This window comes from Myxocyprinus asiaticus, chromosome 39 (assembly GCF_019703515.2).
Source record: "Myxocyprinus asiaticus isolate MX2 ecotype Aquarium Trade chromosome 39, UBuf_Myxa_2, whole genome shotgun sequence".
In the NCBI taxonomy this organism is placed as follows: domain Eukaryota; kingdom Metazoa; phylum Chordata; class Actinopteri; order Cypriniformes; family Catostomidae; genus Myxocyprinus; species Myxocyprinus asiaticus.
In genome coordinates, this window is record NC_059382.1 from 37,807,099 (window position 1) to 37,831,993 (window position 24,895).

The 24,895-nt window shown below is 37.9% G+C and overlaps 1 protein-coding gene across 3 annotated transcripts in view; it reads right to left on the bottom strand.

The window, feature by feature from the left end:
* Positions 1-5,979: 5,979 nt before the first annotated feature.
* LOC127429483 (period circadian protein homolog 2-like) overlaps positions 5,980-24,895 on the bottom strand; it is a 41,808-nt gene continuing 22,892 nt past the window's right edge. For 2 of the 3 annotated variants that reach the window (XM_051678500.1, XM_051678502.1), the window contains 13 exons: positions 22,660-22,813; positions 22,457-22,565; positions 21,905-22,078; positions 15,620-15,716; positions 14,162-14,294; positions 13,881-14,005; positions 13,518-13,712; positions 12,976-13,191; positions 10,853-11,811; positions 10,605-10,767; positions 9,845-10,019; positions 9,610-9,760; positions 5,980-8,369 (listed from right to left, as the gene is read on the bottom strand). In XM_051678500.1, the coding sequence (XP_051534460.1) occupies positions 8,253-8,369; positions 9,610-9,760; positions 9,845-10,019; positions 10,605-10,767; positions 10,853-11,811; positions 12,976-13,191; positions 13,518-13,712; positions 13,881-14,005; positions 14,162-14,294; positions 15,620-15,716; positions 21,905-22,078; positions 22,457-22,565; positions 22,660-22,813 (2,768 nt within the window). In that variant the 3' untranslated portion in view covers positions 5,980-8,252. The remainder of the gene's footprint in view (positions 8,370-9,609; positions 9,761-9,844; positions 10,020-10,604; positions 10,768-10,852; positions 11,812-12,975; positions 13,192-13,517; positions 13,713-13,880; positions 14,006-14,161; positions 14,295-15,619; positions 15,717-21,904; positions 22,079-22,456; positions 22,566-22,659; positions 22,814-24,895) is intronic. The other variant, XM_051678501.1, reaches the window with a different exon arrangement.

Here is a 24,895-nt window from a genome sequence, read left to right on the forward strand (position 1 = left end):
GTGTTAGTAGCCTCTAGTGAACATGCTGTGCGTAAAGCCCCTCTAAAGACAATCCTGATGGCCCCTTGCATGGCCAGGTGTGACATCTGACACGTCTTTCAATGAGGGGGTGAAGCTTTCCGTGTGAAATCCTGTCTGTGTGGCCAACAGGGCGACTGTTTTAACAAAAAAGAGATGCTAAAGGGTGTCACACAGCACATTTCAAACAGGACGTGAGTGTTTCAAGCATGGGATTATGTGTCCAGGATTGAAGGAATGGGATCATCCATGCAACCATTCACACCTTTTACAGATAGCAACCTGAAAGATCAAAGCTGGGGATGTTGAAGAAAGTGTATGTATGGATGTAACTTCAACTTGAAATGACATCATATTAAAGCATAATGAAATATGAGTAACACTTACTTCAATAACCCCCCACATTATGAAAAATATTATTATATGAAGAAAAATTTCATATATTTATAAAACAGAACCCATGTGACTTCTTAAAATGTAAAAAGCAGTTGGTAATTGTTTTTTCTTTTAATGATAAAACTGCTTTTTTCTTTGTCGTTGATGAACAGTGGACCACAGAGGGATTACAAACATTACTACATTACAAAATGCTTCAAGGAATATTCGGGGCTCAATACAAATACAAGCGCAATCAACAGCATTTGTGGCATAATGTTAATTTCCCTACTTTTCTTTAAAAAAATAAAAAGTAAACATCGCAGTTAAAGTGAGACACTTACAAGGAAGTGAATGGGGCCAATTTTTGGATGGTTAATTTAAGGCAGAAATGTGAAGCTTATTATTTTAAAAAAGCACTTACATTTAATTCCATTAAAACTTGTGTATTATTTGAATCTACGCCCTTGAGTGATTTCAATTGGTAACATATCTTTCATTTTCTTCCATTTGAAAAGCATAGCCATACGTTACGTCATGATGTTAAATATTACAAATCATTTCATTTGCCAACATTAGAAACAGCTCACTGTTGAGCGGGGTGAGGGGTCAGCTAACTCTCTGCTCACTGTGAAAACAGATGGCGAAGAAACGGATCCCTCGGGACCAAGATGCTTCACGTGTAGACCAGATGGTTTATTTGTGAGAAAAAATACATTGTGATCAGTTTCACTTTGCCTTACAAAGTCACCACAATACAATTACTGGCCATCATTTTTTAAGCAGCAGCACAATGAGGTATGGCTGATCTATCTGACACTTGAATAATTCTTCAGCATACTTGGTAAAACTTTATTTTAAGGGCCCACTCCAAAAAAAGAAAGAAAGAAAGAAAAAAAAGGGATTTTTGCTGCTTGTTCAGTTTATTTAATTCAAATAAACTAAAGCAACACAATGCTAGAATATTTTGTGACAACTTGATTTTATTGTGTTCTATTTATTTAAATGTGTCAAATGGCGGGGGATTTCCATTTCCCAGCATGCTTTCCATTGGACTGGATAGGGAGAACAAGTGTTATTTTACGCATTTTTGAGCAAGATGAGAATACGAGGAGGTTTGTTTATGCTTCATGTACTGTTATGAATGGATTTAAAAAGTGTCTGTTATGCTGGAGTTTTGGGGGTCACCGTTGTGGTGAAGAATGGGGGTTGTTTTAAAGTTGAGGACAGACTTTCGCTTTGAAGTGAAAATTTGATTTGTGTGCAGCTTTGCTTTATAAGCATTTGAAATTAAATTGACAGTCTTTACATCTGGCATATGCTGATGTTTACTAAAATAAATTAAGTTGGACCAGCATAAGAAACATATTTGAATGAAACCTTAGTAAATTGAGTTTGATAAACCTAATGAAGTTCAGTTAAAACTACAATAGTACATTCATTTGACCTAAACCAACTCCATTATGTCTGCTCAAAGAAACTGACACTAAATCACTTGTAAAAACTTTCTCTAATTCAATTAAGGGTAATGACTTCATTTGTAATAAGACAGAAATGAACAAATTAACTAAATGTAGAGTATAAAGCTATATTAGCCATAATTTACAACATATGAAACATCTTGTTTTTGTTTAGAAAGTAATGTAATTAATGCTCTATTTCAGAGATCTGTCACGCACTCAAAAAATATTTCGCCTATTTTGAAGATTTACGCTTTTCAGTTTCATAACAAAATTCCATCAAATTGAATTGTGTAATCTTTAACAAAATAGAATGAAGAAACCTTAATATATATATATATATCTTTTTTTACTGATAATTCAATTCAATAATTTTGTTAATAAATTGAAATGCGTAAAAATGTAAATTATATTTTTGAGCGTATAACAAGTTAACAAAACAATACTAAGCGAGTAATTAAAGCTAATTAGTATTGGCTTTACAAAGCTGTTACTAACAAATTACTAACATGTTCTATTAAAAACCCTTCAGACCCTGCGTCCATTGGAATGGACATCACATGTTTTTTGGTGTAAACCAATAAAAACACATGCTTTTATAATATGAATAATGCCTGGTCACTGATCAACCAATCACAATGAAAACATGACGCCTAACTTAATCTGAGTGTCACATATTCTGAAGTTTGGACTCTGTTTTATTTCTGTGTAATGTCTGGACGTTCATCCCTGTTTTCGGATCCTTATTCCTGTTTGCATTCTGTTATGGGGTTTGTAGTCCATTGTAGTTCTGTTTTGTCATTGGTCTGTTTGATTATCTGTTGTTATCCTGTTTTGTATTTAGTACCCTGTTTTCAGTTCTCTTTGTCGGTTGTTAATGAATGTCTGTGTACATGGTTTACCTGTTCTGTATTTGGATTATCTCTTGTGTTTGGATTTTGCCTGTATTCTGGATTGACCTTTTATGTTTTGCACTGTTTACATTTGTTCATCCACGTCTGCACTTCATTAAAGTTCAGCTTGTACTTGGATCCATCCCTCCTGTGATTACTCCCGGCAGTTGTTACACTGAGAGAGCTTCAGACATCACATTAGACAGGCATGGCTCACCAACTTGACAGAAAGAGTGAGCACCTTTTTACCTTTAAAAACGAATTTATGTTCATTGTAGCCTCATCAACTTGCACCTGTTATGATCTTAACAGTATCAAGTGATTCTATTCAAAGATTTTTCAGAGTTGTAGAACACAGGATTTTTGTGAAGTTTAATGTCCACCCCAATGGACATCATGTCTTGAAAGATATCAGCAGGAACCTCGTGACTTGGTATCAGTGTGCCAGGTGATGAAATTTGTGCAAACATTTCAGAGCTAAAAATACACTAAGATTGACAAGTTATTTTATAATGTCTAAAAATATATCCAATGCATAACTTGTGATTAATATCTAGAAATTAAGATTGACATCTCTGTAGGCCAATGCAAAGAGCACTGAGGCATCTATTGGACATGGCTGTCCTTTCACATTTATTTTTAGTCCAGCAGATTTTTAGCAGAGACCCCCAATGCATGACATGTTTTGACATTCTTTCAATTTACTGAAATGAAGTTGTTTTATAATTTTTTTAATTATTATTATTGAAGAGAAGATAACATAAAATGTGCATTCATTTTCATATAAAATAAGGTCTAATTTAGAGCCAAATAAGGTCTAAATACCAAAATCCTCAATCTCTTCCAAAAATGCACAACGTTTTTTATTTTATTTACTTTATTGAAGTTAGTGTTACATTTTTTTATTATTTGAATTAAATAAAACAAAAATACTTGTTTTCGGGTCAGATTTGACCAATACAAGAGAGATTCTAAAATGAAGAGTGCACAATGCCATGCAAAGTTTCAAAATGGGTAGTACAGGAGAAATCAGAACCCAAGTTGGTCTCCACCTGGCTATGGGAGTGATTAAATTGCCAAGAGTCTCCATGTACTGGGAAGCTGGAATGGATATTGGCATTTCTAGAAACACCATGTCCCGTGGCAGATTCTTCCCGCTCCGGTCACACTTGCATTTGGTCAACAGTTTAGAGAAACTGCTACAATGCACAAGCATATACACTGAGCCAAAACATTATTACCACCTGCCTAATATGCTGTTGGTCCTCCGTGTGCCGCCAAAACCGCACTGACCCGCTGAGGCACGGACTCTACAACACCCCTGAAGGTGTCCTGTGGTATCTGACACCAAGACATCGGCAGCAGATCCTTCAGTCCTGTAAGTTGTGAGGTGGAGCCTCCGTGGATCAGACTTGTTGGTCCAACACATCCCACAGATGCTCAATCAGATTGAGATCATCACCTTCATGTTCCTCAAACCATTCCCGAACCATGTGTGCAGTGTGGCAGGGCACATTATCCTGCTGAAAGAGGACACTGCCAAAAAATTCAGTTGTTAATTTTTGCTCTGTGGAAAAAAAATCAGGTCCGAAGGGGTTAAAAACAACTGGGTCCTCTGTTCTAAAGTGAACATTTTTACCCATTTAACCATTTCAGGCCCTGGGTCCATTCCAATCAACATAACTTTTTCTTGTTTTTGTCATGTGGTGCCACTAAAATAAAAACTAGATGTTGCCAAGTCACACAAAGCAAAATGTACGGCATAATTCAGAACCTAAGTCTGTTGTAATGTTTAAAAATGTACAAAAATAACATTTACCATAACCTAATTTTATGATAGATTATCATTTATGACTGCATTAGATTAGAAATAAAGCATGGTCATGTTTTTGTCCCTGGAAAATAATTGGTGTCTGAAAGGGTAAATTTATTGGTTAGGGGTTCCAGTGTCATTGATAAAATGTTTTAGTAATTCATTAGTAACAGCGTTGTAAAGCCAATACTAACTGGCCTTAATTACTGGTTTAATATTGTTCAGTAAACTTGATAAATTATCTCTGAAACAAAGCATGAATTACAATAGCTGTTGTAAATTATGGCTATATGATAGAAGTACTGTAAATTCAGTTATTTATTTACTATCTTATTCATGTTTATCCCCTTTTCTCCCAATTTGGAATGCCCAATTCCCACTACTTAGTAAGTCCTCGTGGTGGCGCGGTTACTCACCTCAATCCAGGTGGTGGAGGACAAGTCTCAGTTGCCTCCGCTTCTGAGACCGTCAATCTGCGCATCTTAACACGTGGCTCGTTGTACGTGACACCGCGGAGACTCACAGCATGTGGAGGTTCATGCTACTCTCCGCGATCCACGCACAACTTACCACATGCCCCATTGAGAGCAACCACGTGGAGGTTACCCCATGAGACTCTACCCTCCCAAGCAACCGGGCCAATTTGGTTGCTTAGAAGACCTGGCTGGAGTCACTCAGCACACCCTGGATCAATACTCGCTGAGCTACCCAGGCCCCATATCTTGTGCATTATTATAGACCCTTAAAATAGAGTGCTACAGTTTTAAAGTATATAGCTTATTTTTAAAGGAATATTCCGGGTTCAATACAAGTTAAGCTCAGTCGACAGCATTTGTGACATAATATTGATTACCACAAAAATTTAATTTCACTCATCCCTCCATTTCTTTAAAACAAAGCAAAAATCTGGGTTACAGTGAGGCACTTGCAATGGAAGTGAATGTAGACCAATATTTTTTTAATGTTAAAATACTCAGAAATATAACCACAAGATGTAAACAATACGTGTTAACATGATTTTAGTGGATGAAATCACTTACTAACCTTTTCTGTGTAAAGTTATAGCCAATTTTACAACTTCTTTGCCATGACTATGTAATGTCAACAAATCCTAAAATGGCTGTAAAAATTACAATTTAAACAACTTTACAGCCGGAATATTCCTTTAATATATTTTGAAGTCAACCATATAGTTTTGATTATCTCTGAATGGCACAATTAATGCTTCAGTTTATAATTAAATATGCAGTCCACCATCTCCCCTCCATCTCAAATGCTAAAAGCACTTTACTGATATTGTTTTGAAGAATTAAGTTTAATTTGATGCCATCCGAATTATTGAGCAATGAAGTGTCCTTTTGAAAGAGGCCATTAACAAGACACGGTTTTCCTTTAAAAGAAATCAAATCCACAGATGAACAACTGGAGATATCTTTTTATTACAAGGTAGGAATAATGATTGTTTTACATTCAAAAAAATAAAAAATTAAAATAAAAAAACTGAACGAGTGTGACATGCTCATAAAGACGATCAAACAAAAACTTTAAGAAATTAAAGAGAAATACACATATCTAAATATTTATTGACAGCAACCATTGTAAGCAGTTGCTGTCACTTTACGGCTCTTTCTCAGCTTGTATTATACTGTCATTTACGTTTCAACACTTGAGAGTCTGAAACTGAGATGTAGAGGGCCAGTTCAAATATTCATACTTCAACTGTGAAGTACACTCGACAGTGCACTGAAGCTCAGAGAATAGAGGCCAGCATTGTGAGGTGTGGCCTGAGAGTCTATGTCCTGAAAAATGGATTTCAGTCTTATATTTGGTCGCTGTATATAATAAAGCTAGTTTCCTCCGCTCAAAGCACTGGTGCCATGGCATCTTTTTTGGATAACTGCAATGTTACATTTCAATGAGCAAAAAACTAAATGCATAATGAGAGAAGAAGAGAGGAAGAAGGAAACCAGGTCCATTGTCATTTTTAAGAACTACAAAACAAATACAAACACATTCCCACAATTGCACAGCCCTGAACACCTACAGTATAACAAACCTATTTCTTATGTTCTGGTAATGAGACTAGACTGGTCTAGTATTGTCGGCAGTAGCTTATTTGTCTGGAATGGTCCCTAAAACAACAGTGTGGTGTCATTTCCTGGTTTTGTTCTTGGCTGGTTACACTGGTATTGGCCTATGTATTCTTCTGTGTTCATATCGGGTGTTTGTCTTTCATTTAAGCACACTATATAGGCAAATGCTCTTCACCTCATTTTATGTAAGTAAAAACATACTCTAGCCATTTGAGTAAGTTCTGATATGAACTCGGAACATTCTGGAGACAAAAACGTTGCTGTAGCTACGTATTAAAAGAGTATGAGAGATTTGCAGAGAATCACACATTGACAGCAGTTCCAGCCAATCAGAGCCCATACATTTGAACAGCACCTTTGGGCTAAACCAGTAAGCTACCTGGCACACGGTTCTCTTTACACACACACAAACACACACTTAAATAAACATTCATATTCTTTACGGAAAAACAAAGGATAACTGTGTAGATCCCCCCTCAAACTAAAATAAAAAAGCCATTTAAAGCCCCAATATCCTTGAGGCAAAGTCTTCTTTGTTTTTCGTTCAGAGCAAGAAAGAAGTCTGAAACAGTTGTGCAACATATACTGTTTGCGAACATTCAGACACCGGCCATGCCGCTGCGAGAGGCATTTAGAGGGGCATTTAAATATGAGGTTGCTCAGGACTATTAAGACATTAAAATGTGTTATTAATGACATCATATCTCATTCTATGAGTAGAATTCACATCAGTAAGAGAAGCTGTTTTAACCAATAAATGATGATTTAAAGTGATATTATGCAGTAGATAATGATTAATTTGACATGTTTACATTCTGCATTCATGATGCTAATGCTCTAACATGCTAAATGTAAATGTATAATATGCACCAGTTACCCAGTGTTATTGAATTTTATGATGACCTCGACACTACAGCAAAGATGGGTGTATAACAGGTGGGCAGACAGGTATAAATGAGCAGAATACAGACAAAAGAATAATGGTTAGAGGCATATCTCACTTTGGAAAGATGTGAGAGTGGCTTTCGGATGCAGACAGCACATGAATGAAGCAGAATAACAAACAACAAAGTGAATACTGTACATTTTTAAAAGTATTCGAATAGATTTGGTTCCTTTGTAGACTAATGTAAAAAAAAAAAAGGTCATATTTTTGGAAATTGTCTCTACATGAACGATCGTACAGATGTAGGCAAGTTTACACTAGCTCAGCAACTCTGCACACTGGTGTGTTCATGTTGACTGATCTGAACTGACTGAACAGGAATCAGCTGTCGGCCTCAAAGTAGGTGGAGCTCCAGGTCACACCTACCCATAACGTGGACCAATGGCAGTGAGGTGAATAGCACATACAAAGTTTTCCTGAGAGTTCACACTGGTGAGCTGTTTCGAACCACCGAAACGAACTCAAAAACACATTTGTTTTGGCCAGATTTTTTTTCGAATTGATGTCACTCCATTTCGCTAGAAGTATATCGGGGATTTTACACTGCGTGTGAATGTTTTTGCCAGATGTGAACCTGGAAGGTCATGTCGCCCTCTGCTGGAGATTAGTGGATTGTCATAGCACAGTTTATTAACTAGGTTGCTCATTCTCTTCCTAAGTCTTAGAGCCTTCTCCGTCTTGTCCCACCTCGCCTCCAAAAATGCCCAACTCCATATCAGGCAGGTCCTCTTCTAGTGGAGCAGAGGCATCATCCTCACAGTACATGCACTCCTAAACAAACACACAGTTATGGTCATTAAATGGTACTGCAGGTATACTTACTATTGATTAAACAGGCATTGTTCCAAACCCTAGTGAGCTGCCTCACCGTTTACCGCTTAAAAGGCCCTTTCATACTAAATGTGATGCAAAGAAGCGAGTCGAATTACTGACTAGGGATGGGCATTTTGGTCATTTTGTCTACTTGAGTACTCGTCAAGTACTCGGTGGGGTGGGGTGGGCACATAGACGTACAAATACAGTATGTACATTTATGTCATACATCTTTTCACTGCTGCATTGTGTGTCATTGTTCCAGCATCTATTCATTAACATAGGCTGTTATAATGTAGTCTGTTTCAATAAGTACAAAAGAGGGCATAATCAAAATATAATACATAGTATTTTGTCATTATGTGAAGACTCACTGGTCAATTCAATGAAACAATGTTCAGAACATGCATCTCTGTTCTTCCTTCAGGTTACCGTAATAAGCTTAGTAAGTGCGCACCACTGTTTCTGAACCATGTATCTGCAAACCGTAGTTTCCGTGACGCCATAATCATAAAAAAAAAAATCATCAACTTAATCATGTTAAGTTGAAAATGGTTTTGAAGACCCTGCGTTCTGTTACATTCAGCTGTGCTCCATCTAGATGTTTAAAAGAAAGATTTTGCCTTGTGTGTGTGTGCGCTTCTCCAGAGTGTAGAGCGTCGTCTCTGCCCTGGACAGAAAGTCACGCTGCGCACTGTTGGAGTTTGTTGCTGTGATGATTCATGCTTCCTCCCATTTATCTTGGAATTTTAAACTTCATACTGGGAAAACTGCAATGGAACACCACTTAACGGAAACGTTCAGCTCTGATTTAGCTGAGATGCGACATCACGCAAACACGGGAGATTTACAGCCAATGATAAACCTTCACTTTTATTAAATAATATACATTAAAAAACCTATTTAGCAAACGTGTGCAGAGACAGATGTTCAAAACACGGTGGATTAAACTTTCTTTTGATTATCGTAAACTTGTAGAACAAACATTAGCACCACTTCTTCATCGCAGCATGAAATCACACCAAAAAGAGGAAGAATCCTACCATTCTACCACCAACTCTGTGAATGGTCACTCAAGTACTCAAATTACGCAAATAGTGCTCCTCGTGAGAACTGCAAGAGGATGCTGTACAATACAATGCCTAAAATATTATCTAGGTTGGCAGATCACTGGGGTTTGCAAAACAGCCATTCATACCTTGATGTTGATGGCGTTGGGTAAGCCTCCTTTCCTTATCCAGGGGTGCTGATCGATCAGTTCTCTACGCTGTTCTGAGGAGAAACTAGGCTGGTTCTTCTGCATACGCCTCAAACGCTCCCGATCTTCTTTCAGAACCTTTTCCATGTCCCTGTCCCACAATAATGCAGTCTTTAAATCATTTCTGTGATTTAAATATATTAAAGGTCAAAGGCAACAAAGAGTTGTCGCTCACCTTGATGGTACCTGATAGGTCATCATGACATGGTCATCTGCAGCAGCCATAAGCCTCCATTCAGGTTCTTGAAGAACATACTTGGAAAAATGCTCCTGCACCTTGACTGTCTCTTTGCTCTTCTGATTGTTGTCTGAGGAATCCACATTGTCAAAGTACTTGCTTGTGTTGCTTCCTGCTCAGGAACAGAAATAACAATAATGAGAAAATGAAGTATAGTTTTGAGAGCTGAAGCTGGATGTTCTACACTGAATTGCTGAGAATTATGAATATTTAATAATTAACATTAATTATTTATGCTTTCAGGGACAGAGCCTGAAAAATGTCTTCATAAAACACGCACATGTGGTAACAATGGTATTAGAGATCAACCGATATGTTGGTTTTGACGATTAATCAGTGCTGATAGCTACTTTTGGAACTATCGTTTATCTGCAAAAACAAATGCCAATAGTTCACTGACAGTTTTTCCCCCCTCTGTGGCTGGCGAAAACACAGCCAATAAATCTATTTTAAAAACTATCAGCTGATTAATTGGTTATTGGCTTTTGTCACAAACCAAGTTATCGGTATCTGCAAAATTCAATATCGGTCGACCTCAACATGGTAATTGACTTTGGAAGAACCGATTTGTGCCGTTACCACCACATTATTGGACGAATAATTCAATTATTCTGTAATGTGGCAATGTCTGACATATAATCTGTTAAGTGTTTTTTAACTGTTCATGTTAAATGTTGAGCTTTAGCTTGGTGGTGACCTGTGCCACTGTTGGAGGTGTTGCAGTCATTGGATGTAGAGCCAGTAGATGCTGATGTGGCCGAGCCCGTGCCAGAATGAGAGTCTTCCTGTAACAACAGTTTAAGCACGCTGCTGGATGAGGACTGGTCACCGGAATGGCTGCTGTCAGCTGAGCAACATGTCTGGAAGAGCAGCTGGAGAAAATCAGGAAAAGGCCAGAAGTCATCAAGTCCAAGATTCACTGATGTGCAAGGTTTGTAACTTTACCTGCTGCATATGATCTGGGGCAGAAGAGTTGCTGTTAATGTTGTTCTTGTCGTGTACAGTGCTGCAGTTCCCCTGGGTGCTTGATGGGGGCGCTGCGCTATGACAGTCCTGCTTTTCCTCCATTTGAAGCAGGTCTAGCTGCAATGGAGAACTACAGCGGGACCCAAACAGTGGGGGGGAGTGAGGGGTTGGCAGGGGAGAGGGACACTTTTCAGACTCAATGGTAGGTTTGGGGTCAGGTGTCATTGTGTACTGAAAGGCTGTCTGAGGTGTAAATGTTAGTTGCTGAGGAGTGAAGGAGGTGTGGGGCTGAAAGGACTGCTGAGGACTGCAGCCTTGGGGGTTTTGAAGATGCTGCGGGGTGGAAGAGGCTTGCTGGGTGGTGTAGACTTGTTGAGGCTGCAAGGGTTGCTGTGTGTTGTAGGGTTGCTGGGCACTGAAGAGCTTTTGGGGATTGAAGGATTGCTGAGGATTGAAGGGTAGCTGGGCATTGAAGGGTTGCTGGGGCTGAAAGACGCCATTATAGCCTTGCTGAGTGTCAGTACAGAATGGAGAGAGAGATGGTGTGCCTATCTGTGGCAACATAAAACTGGGCAAAACGATCGCCACAACTGGTGTGACCAAGGGGTTAGGATAAACAGGAGCAGTGGGCGTGGCCTGAGCGGACTGGGACTCTGCTATTCCAGTAGGGGCAGTGGGTGGAACTACAGGGTAAAGAGGGTACCCTTGAACCACGGTGGGAAATGGAATTGAAAGGCCAGACTGTGACGTCTCGGAGGGTGACCATGATGTCTGGTTCAAACCCTGCAGGGGTGGTAGAGTTCTGTGCTGAGACGCAGCATTATCTGATGAATCGGCATGTTTTGTGCGTGGTTTCTTTGACTTTTTGGTGCGCCAACTTTTCTTGGTTGTTGGCTCTGTACCAGGCACACCAAGTCCTGCTTTGGATCCACGAGCTCCTGAAGGAATCAACAGAAAGGGGCAGAGAAAGGGAACAAGAAAGAGTGAAGAGTTTGTGTGCTGGAGAGAGAGTTTTATGGACTATGACTACAACTTGTTTTTAGGTATTTATCTGTCCCTGTCCCAAATGGCGCACTTGATGTGGCCTTGCAGTCTGGTGGCCTTGCACGTCTCCAATTTGGAAGTCTACTGTAGGGTATCCCATTTGCCATTTTATAATTTAAACGGGTGCTCACAAGTGCCCGAAATGCCTAAATTTGAGATGCCCACACTGGGGTGGATTCATAGTGGATTACTACCCACAATCTAAGCACATTAAATCACCAAACCATCAGGTTTAGGGTCAGTTTTACAAGTGTATCTTTAATTATAAACCCTAGCCGAACCTAATGAAAAACTATGTACGTGAACAGACTAATTAGGGGCTGTTCACACCGCATGTGGTTTTGTGTGTCTGCACTGTTTTTCAATAGTTTTTCGATGTAAACATGCGCTGGACGGCTATACATCTTTGACCATTGCACCACATCTTACGGTTTTTTTCAGCATCTTGTGCAGGATTGCTGCAATTTTGAGACACCGTGTCAAGTTAAAAAGAACTTCAGTTTTTAAAACGCATATTGAGGCAACTGTGTTTTGTTTTATTCATTGCGCAGCATCTAGCTTCTTTTTTTGTGTGTAGGTGTCACAAAAATGTGATACTCTGAAGAAGTTCAGGTTACACAGAGGACTTCATGTGACTGTTACAATGTTACACATGATTCCAGATTGTTTTTCACCCAGCAAAGTTTCAGCGCTTAATTGGTAAGCCAATGTGTGCTGAGGGGCTGCCATGCCTGGTTAAAACTGTAGGTTTACTGTTACCATACTGTTACAAATTTTGCCTACAATGCTTAATTACAATAAAGCCTATTGCAACAAATTTACTTGCTTGGAGAAGATTTTAGGTTCAGGCTTTAATTTGATGGTAACAGTCGGGTCGAGGTAACATGGTCTCGGGTACGGGCCGGGTTCAGGCTTCAAGACTGGATGAAGTGGAGAATAGCAAGGGCTGCAGGCATGGAACAGGGCCTTTGTCTGGTGTGAACAGGGCAGATGTGGTTGACTGAATGTGTTTGTTTCCTCAGTGCCTGTGATACCATGTATCAGCTCTGTGTTCATACCTTCAGCAGCCTGTCCTCTGTTTCTATGTGAGCTCTGACCATGCCAGAGTTCCTTGCAACGACTGAGGAATGCTTGCTCTTCCTTATGTGTGTGCGCTGCCAGCACCTGCTTTGTAAGTCCCAGCTTCCTATAAGCTTCCTGCTCCACTGTGGGCAGGGAAACCACACTGACAGTGGTGGAAGGGGCAGGACTTTCTGCAGCATCCTCAATAATGTCTGCAAATGACAGTTAAATGATGTTTGGGTATAAACATTTTAACACAATATATTTCATCTCCCTCTTCCAACATGCAAACAAACAAATCTCTTGCAAAGCTGGATGGTTGCAGCCAGGTGCGTCAATATTGTGAAACAGGAGCCTTTAACACATTATGTGTGTTATTGCATTCAAAGACAGCTGGACGAAACGTGAAAAAAGTCATACACACCTGGGATATCATGAGGGTGAGTAAATAATGAGAGAATTTAAATAAAATAAATGAATACAATATTAAGTCAAATAAAAGAAGTATTTTGTGGTATGTTTTGATGCAAGCCAGTACCTGATTCTGGCTGGGTTTTCTTGTCCCCCACGTGTACAATAGTACTGCTATAGGAACACTGAGACACCACACTGTCTGCTTTGCTGGGCAGGTCCAAAGGAGATAAAGGCCCTCCCACAACAGGGGCGGGACCTGATGGAGGCTTTTCATTGGTCTTTATAGACACAGTGGATGGCACCTCTATACCTAGAGGATCTAAAAAAAGTATACAAGTATAGAAACTGAAGTATGTTTGATTGAAATGACAATCATAACATTCCCTTGTGTTGTTTTAAAAAACCTGAAGAACAAATATCAGAAGACAATTGAAACCACTGAGATAAGAGTTCATTTCAAGGTATTAACAAGGTTGACTTAAATCACCCTCAGTTTGCTGTAGACTGGCACCAGAGGTTTTTTTGTCCTCATCAGAGTTTGAGGAGGTGGTGTTCGAGGAGAACTGGTACTTTCGTTTTACCGTGTTCGGGACACTGCAGCTCTCCAAATATCTGTGAGATAAACCATTCGATAATGCATACATATTCACTAATACACTAACAAATCAAACCATTACATCTGAAATGTCTCATTAAGAAAATAAAGTGATTAGTGTTCAATCTAGATCACTGAACATACTGTTTTAACAGTATACAGCACAAACAAACCTGATGACACTGTCCAGGCAGTTAATTTGCTGGTACGAGCACACAGTGTGGTCCTTGAGTTCCTCCATTACAGAAGGTCCATCTCTGAGCAGTAATACAGAGTCTTTCTGCTTCACAACAGGAGGCTTGAACCCTGTGTAAGACATACAGTCAATACTCAAACACACAAAAACATAGTGGGGTTCCTAGGCGTAGAACAGGGTTTCCCCTAAGAAGAAGAAGAACCATGCGATGATTTATACCATGGTACTAAACGATAACCATACTCATTTACCATGGTATGCACATGGTTTTCCAAGGTACATTAAAGAATACCATGGGATATCAATGGTACACAAAAACATGATATAACCGTAGTACGTCATCAGCCTCATCCAAGATGATGATGAGTCTGCATACAGAAGGGAGGTTGAACAGCTGGCTCACTGGTGCAATCAAAACATCCTTGAGCTGAACACGTTCAAAACAGTGGAGATGATAGTGGACTTTAGGTGGAACACCCCAACACTGACCCCCCTCACCATTCTAAACAGCACTGTGGCAGCAGTGGAGTCATTCAGGTTCCTGGGCACTACCATCTCACAGGACCTGAAGTGGGAGACCCACACTGACTCCATTGTGAAAAAGGCCCAGCAGAGGTTGTACTTCCTTTGCCAGCTGAGGAAATTCAACCTGCCACAGGAGCTGCTGATACAGTTCTACTCAGCGGTCATTGAGTCTGTCCTCTGCACTTCAGTAACTGTCTGGTTTGGTTCAGCTATGAAATCAGACATCAGAAGACTACAAAGGACAGTTTAGACTGCTGAGAGGATTATTGGTTGCCCCCCTGCCCCCCCTTCAAGAACTGTACACTTCCAGAGTGAGGAAAAAAGCTGGAAAAATCACTCTGGACCCCACTCACCCTGCCCACTAACTTTTTGAACTGTTGCCTTCTGGCCGACGCTTCAGAACTCTGAGCACCAGAACCGTCAGGCACAAGAACAGTTTTTTTTACCTCAGGCTATCCATCTCACAAACAGTTAAATCTGCCACATTGCAATAATTAATGTGCAATACATAGCTTAGTCTTTTCATATTATCCAACATGCCATTCCTCTTCTGCGATAAAATTTCCCTTGCACTATCTGTATATAACAGATTTGTATTTGTACATACGTATACTGTATATATATATATTTATATATATATATATTGTCTTATTGTGTATTTCTATATATACTTATATTTTCTATTCACTTCTTATTTTTATTCTATTTTTTTATTATTATCTCTGTCTTGTTGATGTATTGTTTGTGCACCGGAAGCTTCTGTCACCAAGACAAATTCCTTGTATGTGTAACATACCTGTCAATTAAAGCTCATTTTGATTCTGTACTTTCTGTTAGAGTAAATTGAACAAAACTGAATAAGTTTCACATCAGATGTGTATTAAAAATGAAATGTGTCAAAAGAACTCACTGTCTAAACTTTTCTTCTGCTCTGGTTTGGTAGAGGAGCTCTGCTGGTCCTGTGCCTTCATCAAGTGAACCCCTTTACAAATCTCCTGAAATGACCTCTGAAAAACAACCGATCAAAAAGTAAACACTCACTCTGTTTTAGAATAAAAGATAATGTGATGGGGAGTGAGAGGCTTTGGGGTGCTGTAATCTAGTAGCTCAAGGTCTGGGTAACTAATAGGAGCCTAGATCTTCATTACAAAACTGGTAGTTCCAGCTGTTGTAAAATAGAGATTTATTTATATGAGATGAGATTTATTCAAATCTGTGAATGCACATTATAGGGCTGCATGATATGGAGGAATGTAATTAACTTGTTGGATAATGCAATGCTGATATGCAATGTGATAAACCTCATGTTAATGTTTCAAACATAATATAAATTATTTTCAAGTACATTAATGCTTTTTTTTTTTTTTTTTGTCAATTTGCTTTCCTTTAATGTCAATCAAATTGAAATCTAAACAAAGGGTAGGCTTAATTTAAAATTTACTTGTGTAAAATTACATCTTAACATACATTTTTGGGGTGAATGAAGCTTTAATTTTTCCTTCCATTGTTTTCCCACTTTCTGTTTCAAACGTCTCTCTCTCTCAAATGTAATCTTTCCTCATATTGCTTATTTAAATGTAGTTGCATATAATCTGAAAAGAGCAGCTTCTGAACAAAGGGTAGGCTTTAGGGTTGCAATTAACAACTATTGTGATCATGATTAATCAGCTGATTAATCAAATAAAGATTTTCATTTCCTGTATTCATATCTATCTAAATGTTCTACTTCTGAAGGCTATAAAAACAAATATAAATTTTAGAATTTACAGTATGCTACACATTGTGTACAGAAAATCTAAAATAATGGCTTAAAATACAAACGTTTCTATAAATTCTAGATAGCTTTTCATGTTATTAACACAAAAACAACTGCTTGTCCAAAGTTTGAAAGCAGCAGGACAATTTATAATTGTAATTATTTATAAATAGGGCTGTTAATCAATAAAAAATTGGAATCAAATTAATTACATGATATGTTGATTAATTAATCAAATTAATCACAATTAATCACATATCAATATTTTTTTAAGAGAGTCTCCAAATATAAATAATTCAATATATAATTATTAAATAATTATAAACATAAATATATAAAATAATAATTCCGATAATTAAAAGCATTCCATTATCTTGGTAGACAAGTAAATCATTGATAACGTAGACAATACAAAAAGTGTCTTTAGTATCTTATAAATATTTTTTTTTTCAACATAAGCCAATCATTAGCCTACAGTTCACAGCAATTCATTTTGCAATTGAATTCACCAATCTGAGTCTGAGGTACACTTATTATGAAGGCTTTTCTAAGGATGTGACAATGTACACACGCGTCAGACACACACTTTTGGAGCATCTCACTTTTTTGCGTCACGTCATAAACACAGCGTTTTTAGGATATTGTGTCAAGTTAACCGCAGTTTGAAACTTCGAATGCAGGGGTCTCCAGATGTGTTTTTCTGAGATGCGCTGTGGTTTGTTGAGCCTGTAGCTGCGTGTTACCTGTACAGCTGGAGATGTGCTTACTGCCCCCTGCTGACGGGGACTTGTAAAAACATGAAGGCGGTAATTCAAGCTTGAATTGACCCTTTGCTTAGTCCCGCCTTAAAAGCATTTCTGACCAATCCTGTCTTTGCAACTGAAGCATTTGCCTTTTACAATGAGATCCTACGCAAGTGTGTTTTGAGTAGTTTTAAGTGGGATTTTATTGAAATGATCCAAAAAAATCTTTGTTGCTGGGTTATTTGTAATAGTGACACGAGGTACCTAGAGAGGATACTTGCAGTGTTTTTTCTTCTTTTTTTAATTTATCTTTAAATAAATCTCACTAAGAGCAACCTATGGATTAAAGTGTGTCATTCCTCATTCCCAAAAGAACATGTATAACATCAGAGAGGACATCTACATTTGCTCGAAGGTAAATTAAAGCTAATAACTGAATGTTAATACATTTATTGATTCAGGTCATAGTAAAGTCGACAGTAAATAAACAGTTCACAGCATCAAAATGAGAGTGTTATGAGATGTTATAAACAGTTCTGTTCACTTACGCTATCATCAGGTGCGGATATGCCATCAAATGACTCTTTTCTCTTTTCAAGTGACTATGATAAACATTTTTCTTTATTATGATTCACAGTCTTCACAGTTTTCACTCAAGTTAGTGTGTAATTTAACTATTTCTTTTACAAAAAAGGTCAGATAAATATGCTTTACAATGTCACTCTTCATTCCAGCCTATGTAATAATATTATCAGTTCCATTTATGAGAATATTTTGCCAAAAACCGCACCATTGACAGCAATCTCACATTCATTCCAATGGGGAGTTCTGCAGAGCTTGTCAGAGCGAGCAACCGTAAGCAAGCGGGCGGAGCTAAGGGACTGGCACGAGTACTCAGAAGTGACAGCAATGATCGATCATGAAAATGATTATCGAAAATGAAAATGCTTGACGTGACTTTTCACTGAATTAGAAATTCAGTGACAACTATACACTACATATCAAAGAGGGGACATATTTTTAATTTTGAGATTGATTATGTTGTCATTTTCAGCAGTACCTTGATTGTCAACAGAGACGTCTCATAGCAACCAAATTGATAAACGATGCTGCAATGCTAATGTTTGTTCTACAGGTTTACGATAATCAAAAGAAAGTTTAATCCTCTGTGTTTTGAACATCTGTCTCTGCACATGTTTGCTAAACAGGTTTTATTGTCATATAATGTAGAAACTTTTACTCAATGTATATTATTCAATAAAAGTGAAAGTTTATCATTGACTGTAAATCTCCCTCGGTGCCGACATGTTTGCGTGACACCAGTGGTGTAGTCGGGGCCATACGTACGTATATGGCATATGCTTACTTTTTTCCCTGGGCTGTTTGCGTATAATGACTTCTAAGGATCAATATGTGCGTATACCCTCGGTATACCCACTTGTTTTGCTGTTTCAGAAGTCCATAATCTACTGTCGTTAGTTTCCCTTTAAATGTATTGGTTGCTGTTTTGTGAAACTGAAGATTCTATGTTGTAATTGGTGCATTATTACTTGAATTCTACCATTCCCCGCCCCTGACAACCATTGTCGCTGCCATCATCGACTGAGGGATTTTATGACAGTGAGTGGAGAGAGAGAGAGAGAGAGAGAAAGAGAGAGAGAGTCACCCTCATGCTGAAGCAGTATCAGGTAAAATTAATTAACTAAATATGCCAAACGTCCTGTAAAATAAGGAATCGTCCCATAATTAAGGGAAAAAATTGCGTTCCGTATGAAATCCATACGTAATGCCGTTTGTCCCGTATTTTAGCGTCACACACACAAACTGCTGAGAATGTTTCTCAAATCGAGAAAAATTGACCTGAAACACACGCCTTTCACGTGAGTTGCTTGAGATATTGGCTGTTGCTTTACACGGACGATCAGTGACAATCAGCACGTGTTTTCTGTCAGAAGCAAGATCACTTTGTCAAAATCATATAGCATTCGAGTGCATGTTAATTGTTTCCCACCATTGGTATTTTAAAACAACAATAAACGCACCTATTTATGACATGTCATTACATTTTATTACATATGTCAGAGCTCATACTGGTAGAGAGAGAGAGAGAGAGAGAGGTAAGAAAAACTGCATTACAGCATTAATTCAAAATAAAAGTACACTAGTACAGGTGTAGTTACAACACTTAACGTCATTTTCTTACATTTCCCTTGTGATAAACACAATTTACTGCTAAAACAATGACACTAATCCAATGAGAAATACACTATTTTCACGTTAAGCCTTTTCTCTCCCTTTCTCTCTTCTTCCTGGTCAGTATATTAAAGTGTTTTTCATTTTTAAGTTTAGTAGGGGACGTTCACACTGAATGCGTTTTTGCGTCTGTCCGAGCTGTTTTTCAATGTAAGCAGTAATATGTTTAACCAATATCTCACAAGCAAGCGTGCTGTTGTACTGAATGGAAGTTTTCATCAACAACTTCTTTTATAATGTGATGCCCTGTTGTGAAGCACTTCATTTGATTAAAAAAAAAAAAAGAATTGGTATGCATAATGGGTGCAATGGTATGTTAAAAAGTAATTTTTCTTTCTTTCAGTAGTTTTATTTTCATTTAATTAAGGTTTGGATCCATTTGATTAAACACAGTTTTTAACAGCCCTCTACATAGCAAGTAAATCACTCACATATGCGACCAAATTTTGCACTATGCGACTAAAATATGTATTTAATTAGCCATTGGCGATTAAATATTCAGATTTTACTCGCCAGAGCTCGAGTTGTGTAGTGTCGAAGAACTTGAGCGCCACGATCCTTTTACTGAATAAGAAGCTGGATTCAGCCTCGTCTTTTAAGCGTGTTGTGTCTCGTGAGCGTGCACCCTGAAGGAAATTAACCTTATTTGGCTGCAGTGGGTCCAGATCTGTCGTGATCACGCTGTCACCATCACTTTAGTTCAGCCGTGAAATGGCATTGACATTGCATTTACTGACGTCAACTCTGACTTTGGTTAAACTTTTCCCCAGACTGTTTTCACAACGTTCTCAGTTTAAAGCATGGCTACAGACCAGTAATGCACCTGTTGGATGTCTGTTAGAGGGTAAAAGTGTTGCAAAACTTGAGAGCTTGCAGACTTGAATTTGAAAAAGTGTACAATAAATATTTGTACAAGCAAGTCATACATGTTATACAAGTAAAAGTTCTCTTCACTTCGTTCCATGTGTTGTGACCCATGCACCCCATTTTCATTTTATGTCTCTTTAAGAATCCTTTCTGTTATTTACAGTCAGTTGATGATCAAAAAGATAAAAAGAAACATTATTTCTAATCATAAATTGCACTGATGAGGGAAAAACAACCATGCAACTTCTCTCTCATTAATGTGCACTGCACTCACTCAACTGTAAACACTTGCTATCTCTTATAAAGAGAGAGTACCAATTTAATGCTTGTTATACATATCAATGTAAACTCAATGTAAATTGCACAAGTGCATATAAACAAGCATGTTACAAAAGTGTAATAAATATTTAAAAGGCACAATCATACATTGGGAAATATTTTAACTTCAGAAAACACTGTAAATATTCAAGAATTTAACAAATAGGCTTGTGCCGGATCACTGCAAGGGTTATATATATAGAAGTTTGATATAGTATAATTATTAATTCTATTTTCATTAGGTGAATATTTTGTTAAAAATGTGTTTGAAACTTCAAACAGTGACAACAACTTCTATCTTTATTAAAAATGCAAATTCATGACATCATATTAATTGATAGAATGTGAAATTTGTACATTTGTACACAAGCTAAATTGTGATTAAAAGGATCAAAAGCGAAATATGAAAATAAAATCTATAGTGTGTGAAATCATATATATGAAAACATTTTCAGTTGCATTACGCTTACATATTGTCAAAAGTCTCTCGAATTATTAGCCAATGGTGATTCTTTCTCCAATGTGTCCATAGAGGGTTGTTGAAGATGAAATTGAATTACACGGACGGACGGAATGGGAGAAGGCTCGAGTGGACTGACTAGTTTGTATATTCTTTGACGTCAGAAGACACTGCCGCAGCGCTGCATCAAAACAGTGCGTTCCGATGGTAACGGCTTTACACTTTTATTTAGTGATTGTTTAAAAGTTTGTAACATATAAATATATTGTGATTTTGAAAAGACTATTTGAGAAGCTGGTTCATTATGACAACCGCTTGTAAACAGCAGCATGAATGCAGATCGCACCGGTTTGATTGTATGTGCAAAAGGGTTAAACACTGTACAAATGTAAGTGCACTGAGAAACAGCTCTCAAGCGCATTAAACAGAATTAGCAATCTGTCAAAACACACTGGAAGTTGCCCACTTGAAGTTACATGACAGCATCAGATCTTATTGCCTTCTTCTTACCATAACAACATATGACTCATTAAGCCTACACTCACTACACCCTCTGTTGGTCAAACTTTTTTGGTGGTCAAAATTGAGAGACATGGAGTCTACATGCCTAACCATGGTTACAGGGTTTTAGGCTTTGTGTCATGCCAAACAACCCTCTTAACCGTGGTAAAATCACTGTGACGTACGGCCTCTCGTGTGAACATTAGTGCAGCTCGAAGCCAAGGAGGTGTACAAACTTCAACCTTATGTTGGACATTATACATGATTTAGAGTGTTTTGTGTGTGTGTGTTAAATACCGGCTTGCTCTTGGTCTCCTCCTCTTTTCTGCTGTTCCCATTTCTCTTGCTCCCACTGTTGACCACGTTTCCGTTTCCATTACTGTCACTAGAGGACGCTACGCTCAGCAGGTGCTCATGGGAACCATTGCTGCCGTGACTACCATATCCACTGGAGCCCATGCTGTGGACTGGCTACAAGACAGATATTGGCAGTGTATTTCAATAAAAGAAAAAAGATTTTACATTCATATTACATATTTTACATTCTTTGTTCGTTTTTCCAGTGACAATATCTACATTTACATTATATTATTGGATTTCATTCTGCATTAAATCAAGAATTGTTTTTATTATCAGATGGTTTGAATTTTGTTTTAATGAATGACCTGAACACAATACACTTATTAAGGATGAAAAACATGAAATGGTTCTTATGTCTTTTTTTGTGAATTTGATTTTAGTGAATGTGTGTATGAGAACATGCAAGAGTGAATGTTTGATGCAAATGTGTGATGAAAATTGGATTGTTAAGACAGGCCATTGTGTGTTCGGGTGTGAAAAAAGAGAGACCTGCAGAAGCAGCCTGTGAATCTGTTCTGTGATCTCCTGTATATCTGAATCCATCATCTTTTCCTCTGTGAATGCCGGAGCTGAAAACACATCCTCGTTCATTGGACCCCTGCGCACACACAAAACCACATTGAATATTAAATATTAAACATATCAGTCTTAACTTTCAGCAACTTTACATGAGTGTTTGCACGATGACTTACATACGAACTTTGTGCCGCCCGATAACAAAGGACACCTTGCGGCTCCAGGGGTTCACGAAGCTACACCAGCTGGTGTCTAAAGTAACGTATTCCCCATTCCTCACACAGAAGCGGATCGAGGACTGATCAATCGGCTGCCCAACATGCTGCAGAACTGCAGGAGAGACAATTAGAAAAGCAATAACAGTTCCTGGATGTGATTGGCTGAGGGCAACATTACTGTTATTATGGGTGTTTATAAGTGTTTACAGATTTTTTAATGCTTTCATCAAGCTTGTATAAACTTGTTTATAACTTGTGTCTCTTCAGTTGCAGTGGAGGGCCAAAACATGGCAGTAGTGATCATAAATGATTGATTCTGTTGTTATCTGTGAAATACTTTTAGCATAAAAAGAGGAATCAGAAAATATGTTTTGTGGACGTTGTCTCTTATTGGTCAGGTTCAACTGTCTAAATAATAATTATGTTAACTTCACAAAGCCAACAGACTGTTGTTGTACAAACTTGGTTTAGGTTTTTCAAAATCCCTAAACCGAGACCAACATTTCTAACATTAACTTCTACAGCTTTCAAGATACATCCACCAAACAAACAGACCTTCAGACTGTTCTGGAAAAATTACTTTCTTTCTTTCTATCTGTCTGTCTATCTGTCTCTTCTTTTCTTTCTTTCTGTCTATCATTCATTCTTTCTCTGTCTGTCTCTTTATTTATTTATTTCTGTCTATCCGTCTGTCTCTTTTCTTTCTGTCTGTCTGTCTTTCTGTCTCTTTATTCATTTCTGTCTATCCGTCTGTCTCTTTCTGTCTTTCTGTCTCTTTATTTATTTCTGTCTATCCGTCTGTCTCTTTTCTTTCTGTCTGTCTGTCTCTTTTTTCATTTCTGTCTATCCCTCTGTCTCTTTTCTTTCTGTCTGTCTGTCTATCTATCTGTTTCTTTCTGTCTGTCTGTCTGTCTGTCTCTTTATTTATTTCTGTCTATCCGTCTGTCTCTTTTCTTTCTGTCTATTTGTCTCTCTCTTTCTTTCTGTCTGTCTGTCTATTTATTTCTGTCTATCCGTCTGTCTCTTTCTTTCTGTCTGTCTGTCTGTTCTTACTTTCTTTTTCTGTCTATCTGTCTCTTTCTGTCTGTCTGTCTATCTGTCTCTTTCTGTCTGTCTGTCTATCTGTCTCTTTCTGTCTATCTATCTGTTTCTTTCTGTCTTTCTGTCTCTTTATTTATTTCTGTCTATCCGTCTGTCTCTTTTCTTTCTGTCTGTCTGTCTATCTGTCTCTTTCTTTCTGTCTGTCTGTCTGTCTCTTTATTTATTTATTTCTGTCTATCCGTCTGTCTCTTTTCTTTCCGTCTGTCTATCTGTCTCTTTCTTTCTGTCTGTCTCTTTATTTATTTATTTCTGTCTATCCGTCTGTCTCTTTTCTTTCTGTCTGTCTGTCTCTTTTTTCATTTCTGTCTATCCCTCTGTCTCTTTTCTTTCTGTCTGTCTGTCTATCTATCTGTTTCTTTCTGTCTGTCTGTCTGTCTCTTTATTTATTTATTTCTGTCTATCTGTCTGTCTCTTTTCTTTCTGTCTGTCTGTCTATTTGTCTCTTTCTTTCTGTCTGTCTGTCTGTTCTTTCTTTCTTTTTCTGTCTATCTATCTGTTTCTTTCTGTCTTTCTGTCTGTCTGTCTCTTTATTTATTTATTTCTGTCTATCCGTCTGTCTCTTTTCTTTCTGTCTGTCTGTCTATTTGTCTCTTTCTTTCTGTCTGTCTGTTCTTTCTTTCTTTTTCTGTCTATCTATCTGTCTCTTTCTTTCTGTCTGTCTGTCTGTCTCTTTATTTATTTATTTCTGTCTATCCGTCTGTCTCTTTTCTTTCTGTCTGTCTGTCTATTTGTCTCTTTCTTTCTGTCTGTCTGTCTGTTCTTTCTTTCTTTTTCTGTCTATCTGTCTCTTTCTGTCTATCTATCTGTTTCTTTCTGTCTGTCTGTCTGTCTCTTTATTTATTTATTTCTGTCTATCCGTCTGTCTCTTTTCTTTCTGTCTGTCTGTCTATTTGTCTCTTTCTTTCTGTCTGTCTGTCTGTTCTTTCTTTCTTTTTCTGTCTATCTGTCTCTTTCTGTCTATCTATCTGTTTCTTTCTGTCTGTCTGTCTGTCTCTTTATTTATTTATTTCTGTCTATCCGTCTGTCTCTTTTCTTTCTGTCTGTCTGTCTATTTGTCTCTTTCTTTCTGTCTGTCTGTCTGTTCTTTCTTTCT